Genomic DNA, 15,143 nt, shown 5'->3' with positions numbered 1-15,143 from the left:
GGTTCAGTTAACAAGCGTATTTTGACAGTGTGATTTGTTGACAGATGAAATGTCAAATTGGTAGGTTGAGTTACAGCATTGTGTTACAGCAGAGAGGGGGGAATGAGAGAGAGAAAGAGAAAGGGAGAGAGAGCCAGAGAGAGGACTGGCGGTGAGTATTGTGGGACTTGCAGGTTTTACAGCAAGTGCAGAGAAATGCCTATATTACTAGCTCCAACAGTGCAGTAAATAGACAAATAATCAAAAAATCTATACAAGAAATAAAGAAATGACGAACATGTCCAATTAACAACCCAGAGCAGATATATTAGAGTGAGCATGTCTCAGAACCCAGAGTATAAATAACTGGTGTGTATAGACATATATCATTTGGAAAGAAAATGATATGGGCAGTAGTAGGTATATTAGGATGGGAATACAGTATATACATACAGTACCAGTCATAAGTTTGGACACACCTACTCATTCAAGGGTTTTTCTTTATTCATATTATTTTCTACATTGTAGAATAATAGCGAAGACATCAAAACTATTAAATAACACATATGGAATTATGTAGTAACCAAATGATGTAGTTAAACAAATCCAAATATATTGTATATTCTTCAAAGTAGACACCCTTCGTCTTGATGACAGCTTTGCACACTCTTCGCATTCTCTCAACCAGCTTCACCTGGAAAAGCATTCAAGTCTTGAAGGAGTTCCCACATATGCTGAGCACTTGTTTGCTGCTTTACCTTCACTCTGCGGTCCAACTCATCCCAAACCATCTCAATTGCGTTGAGGTTGGGTGATTGTGGAGGCCAGGTCATGTGATGCAGCATTCCACCACTCTCCTTATTGGTCAAATAGCCCTTACACATCCTGTAGGTGTGTTGTGTCATTTTCCTGTTGAAAAACAAATGATAGTCCCACTAAGAGCAAACCAGATGGGATGGCGTATCGCTGCAGAATGCTGTGGTAGCCAACCTGGTTAAGTGTGCTATGACTTCTAAATAAATCACTGACAGTGTCACCAGCAAAGCACCCCCACACCATCACACCTCCTCCTCCATGCTTCATGGTGCGTACCACACATGCAGAGATCATCCATTCACCTGCTCTGTATCTCACAAAGACACGGCGGTTGGAACCAAAAATCTCAAATTTGGACTCATCAGACCAAAGAACAGATTTCCACCAGTCTAATGTCCATTGCTCGTGTTTCTTGGACCAAGCAAGTCTCTTCTTATTATTGGTGTCCTTTAGTAGTGTTAGCGCTGATGACACAACAGTAGCGCCGATGACACAACAGTGGTAGGCCTGATCATTGACAACGACGAGACAGCCTATAGGGAGGAGGTCAGAGACCTGGCCGTGTGGTGCCAGGACAACAACCTCTTCCTCAGCGTAATCAAGACAAATGAGATGATTGTGGACTACAGGAAAAAAAGGATCGAGCATGCCCCCATTCTCATCGAAGGGGCTGTAGTGGAGCAGATTGAGAGCTTCAAGTTCCTTGGTGTCCACATCACCAACAAACTAACATGGTCCAAGCACACCAAGAAAGTCGTGAAGAGGGCACAACAAAACCTATTTTCCCTCAGGAGACAGAAAAGATTTGGCATGAGTCCTCAGATCCTCAAAAGGTTCTACAGCTGCACCCTCGAGAGCATCCTGACTGGTTGCATCACTGCCTGGTATGGCAACTGCTCAGCCTCCGACCGCAAGGCACTACAGAGGGTAGTGCGTACTGCCCAGTACATCACTCGAGCCAAGCATCCTGCCATCGAGGACATCTATACCATGCGGTGTCAGAGGAAGGTCCTAATTGTCAAAGACTCCAGCCACTCCAGTCATAGTCTGTTCTCGATGGTGACCGGGGTTCAATGACTCTATATACTGTACATGGGGCATTATTCTGAAGTACCGGGCAGATCATTGCTGTGGATGGGTGCGTGCTCCTTCTCCTGTAGTCCACGATCAGCTCCATTATTGTGTCAAGTTGATCTCTAAAGTCGAGCACGCGCAAGATGGCGCAGTCGAGCAAATGGAAACATCATTGAGCAGGAGAACAAAAATCAAGACTGCAGATGATGGGTCCCGCAAGTAGAGGATGAATGCCTCTGGCGCACAGACCAGTCAAGAGCACAGACATTTGGATGAGAGCATAGAGGATGGGTCCCACGAGCGCACATGCAGCGGGGGGCACGCAAAGGAAACTTGAGTTGTAAGTAATACTTTGAGCGACCAGAACATCATTACTGCACGCAAAATATTAATTCCAGAGCAGAGATTCTGTTTTGTTACTGTGCTCTAACAAATACACCGCATCCCCATATGGATTTCTCCTCTTACACAAACAAATCTTTCTCTCGGAACTGCAATCTTTTACAATCATTTTTTTACAGGTGAAATGTTTTTTTTTCTGTGTGTGTGTGTGTATTTTACCCCCTTTTTCAATTACAATCTTGTCTCTTCGCTGCAACTCCTCAACGCGATCGAGAGGCGAAGGTCGGGTCATGCGTCCCCGAAACAACACCCACCACCACTTAACCCGGAAGCCAGCTGCACCAATGTGTTGGACACCATTTAACTGACGACCGAGTCAGCCTGCAGGCGCCCAGCATGCCAGAAGGAGTCGCTAGAGCACAATGAGCCAAGTAAAGCCCCTCCTGCCAAACCCTCCCCTAACCTGGACGACACTGGGCCAATTGTGCGCCACCCTATGGGATTCCTGGTCACGGCCAGTTGTGACACAGCCTGGGATCGAACCCGGGTCTGTAGTGACGCCTCAAGCACTGTGATGCAGTGCCTTAGACCGCTGTGGCATTCTCCCGAAACGCAATTCGTCAGGTTTCTTGACCAATCACGGCTTGACTGCTCTCTAACCAGATTTTGACGGTGAAAGGCAAGGTGATGGTGAGACGATGGCCAATGATAAAAAGGTCAACTCTATCATTTTTCAGTAGAGAATCTTATTTAAGCAAGTTATTGATTAGGAAAGCTAAGTTAACTAGCTAACATTTAACCACATATATAAATTACCAGAATCTTTGGTTTAACCAAGAGCATTGAAGCTAGCTAGCTAAGTTAACAAGAGGTTGGTAGAGAAGGAGGACTTGGAAGACAAGCATGACATGGAAGGAGTGGCGAAGGAGGGAGAGGCAGGGTGAGAACAAACAGGGAAGCCCCTTTCTGGGGAAGATGCCCTTGGATTGAGATTGGGTGAGGGGTAGTCAAGAGATATCAAACTCCGAACTAAATAACCAATAAACCGCTAACTGCATTCTATGAGATACAGTCTATTTGAAATACAGATATTACATTTACTCTGTCAGTTTATGTGCAGTTATAACAAAAGAGAATAACCATCTCTCTGTAACGAGTGCGCTGAGAGTCAGGAAGCAAGTTCAGGAAGTGAGTGTTTTAATAAATAAACGTAACATAATACAAAACAAGAACCAACACAGACATGAAACAGAAATAATGACGCCTGGGGAAGGAACCAAAGGGAGTGACATATATAGTGCAGGTAATCAAGGAGGTGATGGAATCCAGGTGAGTGATGACACGCAGGTGCGCGTAATGATGGTGGCAGGTGTGCGCCATAACGAGCAGCCTGGTGACCTAGAGGCCGGGGAGGGGGCAGACGTGACACTCTCTCCACCCCTCTTTCCATGCTGGCCCACCATCACTATGTGTTGGGAAGTTGTTCTCTGCTTAGCTGACAGAGATGGGAGATACCGGAGTCCACTCTGTTCCATGTACCTTGGCTCTCCTTTATGCACAGCACTCTGGGGACTTCCTGCAGGTACCCATGACTACTATCAATCACCCCGATAACTTAATCATTAGTGGTACTGACTGTTTTGACGCTGTATGGAGGCATTGTTATTATTTGTCACGTAGAGAGGATGACGTTATTGACTTTGGTTAGAACGATTGTTCTATAAAGAGGATGGTTCTGTACTGAATGTGTACAAGTAGGTTAGGTTAGGGATGAAGTGAAAATCTATAGGATAGCTTTCAACGATGAAGGTTGGGAATGAAATGAAAGCAGTCTGTTCAATACTGAGCCATACTGGCTGACGAGTGGCGTGGATTGGTACAGTTTGCCTCAGTACCATAATAGTATATTATCACTTAATTGGCTAAATTATTATCCATAGTTCATAGTTCAGCAGCAGTCTTAAAAAATGCACTATTACCTTGAATGCAACACTTTCGTATCGTCCGAGATTCCAAAATATTGGAAAGCTGCCCCTTTGAAGAGGGGGTGACACTCTAGACCCAAAAGGTTACAGACCTATATCAATCCTGCCCTGCCTTTGTAAAGTCTTTGAAAGCCAATTTAACAAACAGATCACTGACAATTTTGAATCCCACCGTACCTTCTCCACTGTGAAATCCGGTTTTCGAGCTGGTCACGGGTGCACCTCAGCCACGCCATGGTCCTAAACGATATCATAACCGCCATCGATAAAAGACAGTACTGTGCAGCCGTCTTAATCGACCTGGCCAAGGCTTTCGACTTTGTCAATCACCGTATTCTTATCGACAGACTCAACAGCCTTGGTTTCTCAAATGACTGCCTCGCTCGGTTCACCAACTACGTCTCAGACAAAGTTCAGTGTGTCAAATCAGAGGGCCTATTGTCCGGACCTCTGACAGTCTCCATGGGGGTACCACAGGGTTCAATTCAATTCACAGGTGTCCCCGGAATCTCTCATGCTAGGTTGAGATGGAACTGCCAGTGGACAGACTCAGAACACAGAGAGTAGCAGAACCGGCAACTATGCGCACCCAAGAAAAGCAGGCAGTGACCAGGCACCAAAGAACAATGAAACAGCATTTCGACAAGGCACACAGGGTGAAGAAGCCAATCATCCAAGTGTCAGACTGGGTCTTAGCCCGATGTTCTCAGCGGTGCAACAAAATGGTCTCATTGTGGTCGGACCCCTTGCAGGTCAGTCGACAACTGGGGCACGCCACCTTCATGTTGTGCAATGGATCACGCTGGCACGCCAGCCACCTCAGAAAAGTACCAGCCCCTCAAAGAACACAAATGCCCACAAAACTGAATTACAGGCCAGAGATGCCACCTGATGGACCTCCTCCACTTCTATCACCCGAGCCCCAGCCTCTGTGGGCTCCCCAGGGCCAGAGCCACAAGCGGGGGTGGCTGAAGAACGGCCTATGAGGGCACGAACTCGACCTGCTCATCTGGGGGACTACTTAACCTCCTTTCATTGTTAGGCTCCGTTAGGCATCTTAGTCAACCTCCAGGTTAATGGACTGAACTGGCTAGTTTGCAGACTCATTATTTACCTCTTCCATTTAAGGGTTAATGTTTCTTTGGGGTCTAGCAAAATTAAGGCAGTTTATACAATTTTAAAGACATTACAATACATTCACAGATTTCACTACACACTGTGTGCCCTCAGGCCCCTACTCCACCACTACCAGATATCTAGAGTACAACATCCATATGTACATGTATGTATAGTGCATATGTTATCTGTGCCTATGTGGATTGGTACAGTTCACCTCATGTATGCATGTGTCTGGGCCTATGTTTGTGTTGCTTCACAGTCCCCGCTGTTCCATAAGGTGTGTTTTTATCTGTTTTTTTAATCTGATTTTACTGCATCAGTTACTTGATGTGGAATAGAGTTCCATGTAGTCATAGTTCCATGTAGTCATGGCTCTATGTAGTGCTGTGTGCCTCCCATAGTCTGTTCTGGACTTGGGGACTGTGAAGAGACCTCTTGGCATGTCTTGTGGTGTATGCATGGGTGTCAACATGTCAATACCTCTCATAAATACAAGTAGTGATGAAGTCAATCTCTCTTCCACTTTGAGCCAGGAGAGACTGACATGCATATTTATTAATATTAGCTCTCTGTGTACATCCACAGGCCAGCTGTACTGCCCTGCTTTGAGCCAATTACAATTTTTCGGAGTCCCTTTTACTGGCACCTGACCACACGACTGAACAGTAGTCCAGGCGCAACAAAACTAGGGTCTGTAGGACCTGCCTTGTTGATAATGTTAAGAAGGTAGAGCAGAGCTTTATTATGGACAGACTTCTCCCCATCTTAGCTACTGTCGTATCAATATGTTTTGACCATGACAGTTTACAATACAGGGTTACTCTAACCAGTTTAGTCACCTCAACTGGCTAAATTTCCACATTATTTATTACAAGATTTCGTTTAGGGTTAATGAATGATTTGTCCCAAATACAATGCTTTTCGTTTTATAAACTTTTAGGACTAACTTATTCCTTGCCACCCACTCCAACTAACTGCAGGTCTTTGTTAAGTGTTGCAGTCATTTCACTCGCTGTAGTAGCTGACATGTATAGCGTTGAGTCATCAGCATGCATACAGTAGATACATTGGCTTTACTCAAAGCCAGTGGCATGTCATTAGTAAATATAGAAAAAAGTAAGGGTCTTGACAGCTGCCCTGGGGAATTGCTGATTCTACCTGGATTATTAATGGAAGCCTCTTCCATTAAAGAACACTGTCTGTGTTCTATTAGATAGGTAACTCTTTATCCACAATATAGCAGGGAATGTAAAGCCATAACACATACGTTTTTCCAGCAGCAGACTATGATCGATAATGTCAAAAGCAGCACAGAAGTCTAACAAAACAGCTCCCACAATCTTTTTATCATGAATTTCAGTAATTTGTGTAAGTGCTGTCCTTGTTGAATGTTCTTCCCTATAAGCGTGCTGAAAGTTTGTTGTCAATTTGTTTACTGTAAAATGGCATTGTATCTGGTCAAACACAATTTTTCCCAAAAGGTTACTGAGGGTTGGTAACAGGCTGATTGGTCGGTTATTTGAGCCAGTAAAGGGGGCTTTACTATTCTCGGGTAGCGGAATGGCTTTTGCTTCCCTCCATGCCTGAGGGCATACACTTTCTAGTAGGCATAAATTGAAAATATTGCCATTGATGATAAACGACAATAATTGTTTCACCTCTTCCACACTCACTTTTAAGGAATTCAAAATTACAATGCGTGTCTTTCATAATTTGGTCAGATATACTTGGAAGTGTAGTGTCAGTGTTTGTTGCTGGCATGTCATGCCTAAATTTGCTGATCTTGCCAAAGAAAAAATCATTAATGACAATATCTATTGAGTTTACCTTTGTTCACAAAATTTTATTGAAGGTGCTCCAGAGCTTTTTACTATCATTATTTATGTAATTTATCTTTGTTTCATAGTGTAGTTTCTAATAATTTTATTCTGTTTAGTCACATGATTTCTCAATTTGCAGTACGTTTGCCAATCGGTTGTCCAGCCAGACTTATTTGGCATTCTTTTTGCCTCATCCCGCTCAACCATACAATTTTTAAATTCCCAATCAATCCACTGGGATTGATCCGTTTTTACAGTCATTTTCTTAATGGGTGCATGCTTATTAGTAACTGGCATAAGCCATTTTATAAATGTGTCAAGTGCAGCGTCTGTTTGCTCCTCATTACCAACCGCGGACCAACAAATATTCTTTACATCAATAACCATAGGAATCACTACAACACTTTCTGTATTTTTTGTTTTTTATTTTTATTTTTATTTTTTTTCTACTTCCGGCGCCGACCGAGATGGCCGCCTCGCTTCGCGTTCCTTGGAAAATATGCAGTATTTTGTTTTTTTATGTGTTATTTCTTACATTGGTACCCCAGGTGATCTTAGGTTTCATTACATACAGTCGGGAGGAACTACTGAATATACGATTAACGTCAACTAACCATCGTTCCTACCAGGAATATGACTTTCCCGAAACGGATCCAGTGTTTTGCCTTCCACCCAATACAATGGATCTGATCCCAGCCGGCGACCCTATGCGACGCCGTAAAAGGGGCAAACGTAGCGGTCTCCTGGTCAGGCTTCGGAGACGGGCACATCGCGCTCCACTCCCTAGCATACTACTCGCCAATGTCCAGTCTCTTGACAATAAGGTTGATGAAATCCGAGCACGGGTAACATTCCAGAGAGACATCAGGGATTGCAACGTGCTCTGCTTCACGGAAACATGGCTAACTCAAGAGACGCTAACGGAGTCGGTGCAGCCAGCTGGTTTCTTCACGCATCGCGCCGACAGCAACAAACATCTTTCTGGTAAGAAGAGGGGCGGGGGGGTATGCCTTATGATTAACGAGACGTGGTGTGATCATCATAACAACACACAGGAACTCAAGTCATTCTGTTCACCTGATCTAGAACTCCTCACAATCAAATGTCGACCGCATTATCTACCAAGGGAATTCTCTTCGATCATAATCACAGCCGTATATATTCCCCCCCAAGCAGACACATCGATGGCCCTGAACGAACTCTATCTGACTCTTTGTAAACTGGAAACCACACACCCTGAGGCTGCATTCATCGTAGCTGGGGATTTTAACAAGGCTAATCTAAAAACAAAACTCCCTAAATTCTATCAGCATATCGATTGTGCTACCAGGGCTGGTAAAACCCTGGATCATTGTTATACTAACTTCCGCGACGCATATAAGGCCCTCCCCCGCCCTCCTTTCGGAAAAGCTGACCACGACTCCATTTTGTTGATTCCAGCCTACAAACAGAAACTAAAACAACAAGCTCCCGCGCTCAGGTCTGTTCAACGCTGGTCCGACCAATCTGATTCCACGCTTCAAGACTGCTTCGATCACGCGGATTGGAATATGTTTCGCATTGCGTCCAACAACAACATTGAAGAATACGCTGATTCGGTGAGCGAGTTCATTAGGAAGTGCATTGACGATGTCGTACCCACAGCAACGATTAAAACATTCCCAAACCAGAAACCGTGGATTGACGGCAGCATTCGCGTGAAACTGAAAGCGCGAACCACTGCTTTTAACCAGGGCAAGGTGACCGGAAACATGACCGAATACACACAGTGTAGCTATTCTCTCCGCAAGGCTATCAAACAGGCTAAGTGCCAGTACAGAGACAAAATAGAGTCGCAATTCAACAGCTCAGACACAAGAGGTATGTGGCAGGGTCTACAGTCTATCACGGATTACAAAAAGAAAACCAGCCCCGTCGCGGACCAGGATGTCTTGCTCCCAGACAGGCTAAATAACTTTTTTGCCCGCTTTGAGGACAATACAGTGCCACTGACACGGCTCGCTACCAAAACCTGCGGGCTCTCCTTCACTGCAGCCGAGGTGAGTAAAACATTTAAACGTGTTAACCCTCGCAAGGCTGCAGGCCCAGACGGCATTCCCAGCCGCGTCCTCAGAGCATGCGCAGACCAGCTGGCTGGTGTGTTTACGGACATATTCAATCAATCCTTATCCCAGTCTGCTGTTCCAACATGCTTCAAGAGGGCCACCATTGTTCCTGTTCCCAAGAAAGCTAAGGTAACTGAGCTAAACGACTACCGCCCCGTAGCACTCACTTCCGTCATCATGAAGTGCTTTGAGAGACTAGTCAAGGACCATATCACATCCACCCTACCGGACACCCTAGACCCACTCCAATTTGCTTACCGACCCAATAGGTCCACAGACGACGCAATCGCAACCACACTGCACACTGCCCTAACCCATCTGGACAAGAGGAATACCTATGTGAGAATGCTGTTCATCGACTACAGCTCAGCATTTAACACCATAGTACCCTCCAAACTCGTCATCAAGCTCGAGACCCTGGGTCTCGACCCCGCCCTGTGCAACTGGGTCCTGGACTTCCTGATGTGCCGCCCCCAGGTGGTGAGGGTAGGTAACAACATCTCCACCCCGCTGATCCTCAACACTGAGGCCCCACAAGGGTGCGTTCTGAGCCCTCTCCTGTACTCCCTGTTCACCCACGACTGCGTGGCCATGCACGCCTCCAACTCAATCATCAAGTTTGCGGATGACACTACAGTGGTAGGCTTGATTACCAACAACGACGAGACGGCCTACAGGAAGGAGGTGAGGGCCCTCGGAGTGTGGTGTCAGGAAAATAACCTCACACTCAACGTCAACAAAACAAAGGAGATGATTGTGGACTTCAGGAAACAGCAGAGGGAGCACCCCCCTATCCACATCGACGGGTCAGTAGTGGAGAAGGTGGAAAGTTTTAAGTTCCTCGGTGTACACATCACGGACAAACTGAATTGGTCCACCCACACAGACAGCGTTGTGAAGAAGGCGCAGCAGCGCCTCTTCAACCTCAGGAGGCTGAAGAAATTCGGCTTGTCACCAAAAGCACTCACAAACTTCTACAGATGCACAATCGAGAGCATCCTGTCGGGCTGTATCACCGCCTGGTACGGCAACTGCTCTGCCCACAACCGTAAGGCTCTCCAGAGGGTAGTGAGGTCTGCAGAACGCATCACCGGGGGCAAACTACCTGCCCTCCAGGACACCTACACCACCCGATGTCACAGGAAGGCCATAAAGATCATCAAGGACAACAACCACCCAAGCCACTGCCTGTTCACCCCGCTATCATCCAGAAGGCGAGGTCAGTACAGGTGCATCAAAGCAGGGACCGAGAGACTGAAAAACAGCTTCTATCTCAAGGCCATCAGACTGTTAAACAGCCACCACTAACATTTAGCGGCCGCTGCCAACATACTGACTCAACTCCAGCCACTTTAAAAATGGGAATTGATGGAAATTATGTAAAAATGTACCACTAGCCACTTTAAACAATGCCACTTAATATAATGTTTACATACCCTACATTACCCATCTCATATGTATATGTATATACTGTACTCTATATCATCTACTGCATCTTGCCATCTTTATGTAATACATGTACCACTAGCCACTTTAAACTATGCCACTTTATGTTTACATACCCTACAGTACTCATCTCATATGTATATACCGTACTCTATACCATCTACTGCATCTTGCCTATGCCGTTCTGTACCATCACTCATTCATATATCTTTATGTACATATTCTTTATCCCTTTACACTTGCGTGTATAAGGTAGTAGTTGTGGAATTGTTAGGTTAGATTACTTGTTGTTATTACTGCATTGTCGGAACTAGAAGCACAAGCATTTCGCTACACTCGCATTAACATCTGCTAACCATGTGTATGTGACTAATAAAATCTGATTTGATTTGATTTGATTTGATTTGTATGACCTCTTATACACTTTATTAGGCCCAGCCTTTGGAACATTGGTTTTCCTAGATATTGCTACTATAAGGTGATCACTACATCCAATGGATCTGGATACTGCTTTCAAGTCAATTTCTGCAGCATTAGTAAAGATGTGATCAATACATTTTGATGATTTCATTCTTGTGCTGTTTGTAACTGCCCTGGTAGGTTGACTGATCACCTGAACCAGGTTGAAGGCACTGGTTACAGTTTGAAGCTTTTTTGTGAGTGTGCAGCTTGATGAAAGCCAGTCGATATTTAAATCACCCAGAAAATATACCTTTCTGTTGATATCACAGAATTTACTTGAGCTCCGGGATAGGACAATGTTTTTGCACCAGGAACAGTCACATTTCCTACCATGGAGCTGTCTACAATAACAGCTGGAGAACCCTTTATGGACGGGCGAGAGGCAGGATTACTTAAGCCAGTTGCCGACAGATGGAGAAGCCCAGATTAATCCAGAGCAGGGACAGAAGGTTGCAGAAGTCAACTTATAAATCGTAGTAGTAGGCACTGTGGCTGCTGACACAGGCACCCCCAGCGACGAAGGTGCAGGAAAATCAGGCTCCAGGACGGCAAAACTATTCGTTGTTTGTATCTGCTCCGGGCCTCTCGTTGGGAGTGTAGACTGCTTTGCGGGAGGCTGCTGTCTTCGGCTTCCACGGCTCGTGGCATGTGACCATTGTTGATTGCCTTGCTCATCTTGCTGTGCTCCTTCTACTCTGCTATCAGATGGGGGAGATCCAGACAACACCGGCCAGTCGGATAACAACAAACGACAAGGCGGAGATTCATACAACAAGTGTGAACGCCGTCCAGCCACTGGCGTAGAAAATGTAAACATTCCACTCTGCGTTTTCCCCAGTTTCTTACGTATGCTGGCGACTTGCGTGATATATTCAGCCCTAGGTTGAAACGTTTACTTACTAAATCACACTCTGACCAGACATCAGTACACACACAGTCACACACAGTCTGAGTAGAGAGGAAGTAAGGAGTTGAGTTGAGTATAATTGCGACAGAGCTCATGTCATTGTTTTAGGTGGAATCTTATGTCGAGTGATACGCTTGTTATCCGTTTGCACATATAACTTTGTTCAACTTGTGTTCTTTCCACAGATGGCTCTGGCTTGCTGATAACATCTGATCTGATCAGACTCCCCATGTGATTCGACTCCTATATTACTGCCTGTACTCAATAAAACATCCAATGGTAAATTGAAATAATTTGAGACTGTAATTTGATAGGCAATTGTGGTTCCCAATCAGACAGTTACTATAAAACAAATCTGTTTTCCTCAGTTAAATGTTTGGTGAATGCATAGCGTTGCTTTGTCCTCAATCCTCCTTTGAATGCTGTGTGTACCATGATAACATGTTGACCTGAGTTTAGCTGATTAATCATATTAATTTCAGTTTACATTCTATAGGTACTCGTTATGTACTGTAGTACATAAGTATTTAGCTCTCCCCTTCATGTCACCATATAATAAAAACAAATCCCCCATGTGCTGCATGTATGCCCTTGGTATTAATACAGTAAATATCCTAAATATTGGATCCTGCCTTCATCTCAATTCCTACACTTTCTCTTAACTACCCTCCTGGTCCTTCTTCTCTTTCAATGATATCATCATTATGCCATTATTATGTATGTACCCACATGTTATTCCCAGCAATGGAATCATTATATTTAACTGTATTAAATGATGTCCGGGACCTAGTGTGTGATGAATAAACCTGTTAGATCACATCCACAGTATGTCCATAATCCAATTATTCTTTGATACATTAACTCCCTCATATCAAGCAAACACCTACCAGACACTTTGTGGAAAAGTGAAGAGAAACTATTATCTAGTGATGTACTATGGTGTTACTTAGCTAGAGCAGACTGTCTGCTTTTCGTCTTACAGACAAACGTTACTGGCTAACAAGTAATTCATCACTCAAAGTCGCACTTGCAGGCTCTCAAGTTTGGCCTGTGCACTCGTGGGACCGATCCTCTCGGCCTTGGCCAAATAGCTGTGCTTTCAACTGGTCTATGCACTCGCAGCACCATCTTCTGCTTACAGGACGCATCCTCTGCTCTCTCGACTCAGTGTTTACTTGCTCAATGATGTTCCATCTTGCTCAAGAACGTCATTTCGCACGCGCTCCATTTTAGAGATCAATTTGACGCCATACTCCTTTGTTTGTTTTTTACGTTGAGGGAGAGGTTATTTTCCTGGCACCACTCCACCCGGGCTCTAACCTCCTCCCTAGAGGCTGTCTCATTGTTGTTGGTAATCGGGCCTACTTGATGATTGAGTTGGAGTCATGCGTAGCCACAGGGCTGAGCACACAACCCTGTTAGGTTATCTCTAGTATTATAAGACTGTGACAGACTCCAGTGCCCCGTTTTTCAAAATTCAATCGAATAGGATTAAAAGCATAGAAATATAATTAATAGAATGGGCATATCACTGACTTGAATGCCTGTTCTATTCATTATATTTCTATGCATTAAATCCCATCTGATTGCCGAAATCTGATCAGATAACTTTTGAAAAACTGGGCCCAGGGGGTGAAGAATGCAAGTTAGTCACAGAGACAGAGACAGAGAGACAGAGAGAGAGAGCTTTAGCTAGCAAAGCTTTACCTAGCAAAGACTTATAGATGACCTGGAGCCAGTGGGATTGGCGACGAGTATGAAGCGAGGGCCAGCCAACGAGAGAGAGAGAGAGAGAGGTTATGTTATTGTACCTCATAGTAACTCTGGACTGCGTTGATGAAAGCTTCATCAGCCACTATCTGGGTGTCTCCGTTGAGGAAGGCCTTGAAGCGGTCGTTGGTCTGCCGGAGCTGCTGCTCTGTGATCTGGGGAGGCAGAGAACACATTGAGGACACTTCAATAACAACACTTCAATAACCAGCCATATAACACAGAGGACATCTCAATGACAGTGATATTTTATTTATTTCACCTTTATATAACATTTTCCAACAAGATAGAGCTGCCAAAGGGGGTGGAGTTGCAATCTACTGCAGATATAGCCTGCAGAGTTCTGTCATGCTATCCAGGTCTGTGCCCAAACAATTCGAGCTTCTACTTGTGATTTGATTCCCCCCCATCTATCATCAGAGCTCGTACTGTCAGGTGACCTGAACTGGGACATGCTTAACACTCCGGCCGTCCTATAATCTAAGCTAGATGCCCTCAATCTCACACAAATGATCAATGAACCTACCAGTTACAACCCCAAATCTGTAAACACGGGCACCCTCATAGATATCATCACTGTCAAATGCTCCCTTAAACACTTCAGCGAGCAGGCCTTTCGAATCGACCTGGCCTCATTCCGTCAGTAGAGGATGCCTGGTTATTCTTTAAAAGTGCCTTCCTCACCATCTTAAATAAGCATGCCCTATTCAAAAAATGTTGAATCATGAACAGATATAGCCCCTGGTTTACTCCAGACCTAACTGCCCTTGACCACCACAAAAACACCCCATGGCATACCGCATTCGCATCAAATAGCCCCGCGATATGCAACTTTTCAGGGAAGTTAGGAACCTATATACACACGCAGTTAGGAAAGGAAAGGCTAGCTTTTTCAAACAGAAATTTGCATCCTGTAGCACAACCTCCAAAAAGTTCGGGGACACTGTAAAGTCCATGGAGAATAAGAGCACATTATCCCAGATGCCCACTGCACTGAGGCTAGGAAACACTGTGACCACCGATAAGTCCTCGATAATTGAGAATTTCAATAGGCATTTTTCTACGGCTGGCCAGGCTTTCCTCCTGGCTACCCCAAACATGGCCAACAGCCCTGCATCCCCCACAACAACTTGCCCAAACATCCCCTATTTCTCCTTCACCCAAATCCAGATAGTTGATGTTCTGAAAGAGTTGCAAAATCTGGACCTCTACAAAGCAGCTGGGCTAGACAATCTGGACCCTCTCTTTCTAAAATTATCCACCGCAATTGTTGCAACTCCTATTACTAGCCAGTTCAACCTCTCTTTCGTATCGTCTG

At 44.8% G+C, this 15,143-nt stretch overlaps 1 protein-coding gene across 17 annotated transcripts in view; it reads right to left on the bottom strand.

Moving 5' to 3' along the window:
• The window catches only part of LOC129815268 (calcium-dependent secretion activator 1-like), a 155,875-nt gene that overhangs the window by 103,500 nt on the left and 37,232 nt on the right, over positions 1 to 15,143 (bottom strand). For all 17 annotated transcript variants that reach the window (XM_055868925.1, XM_055868926.1, XM_055868929.1 and 14 more), the window contains exon 2: positions 13,867 to 13,980. In XM_055868925.1, coding sequence (XP_055724900.1) covers positions 13,867 to 13,980 — 114 coding nt within the window. The remainder of the gene's footprint in view (positions 1 to 13,866; positions 13,981 to 15,143) is intronic.

Source organism: Salvelinus fontinalis, chromosome 18, assembly GCF_029448725.1.
Source record: "Salvelinus fontinalis isolate EN_2023a chromosome 18, ASM2944872v1, whole genome shotgun sequence".
Classification (NCBI taxonomy): Eukaryota; Metazoa; Chordata; class Actinopteri; order Salmoniformes; family Salmonidae; genus Salvelinus; species Salvelinus fontinalis.
This window is presented reverse-complemented; position numbering and strand designations above follow the sequence as displayed.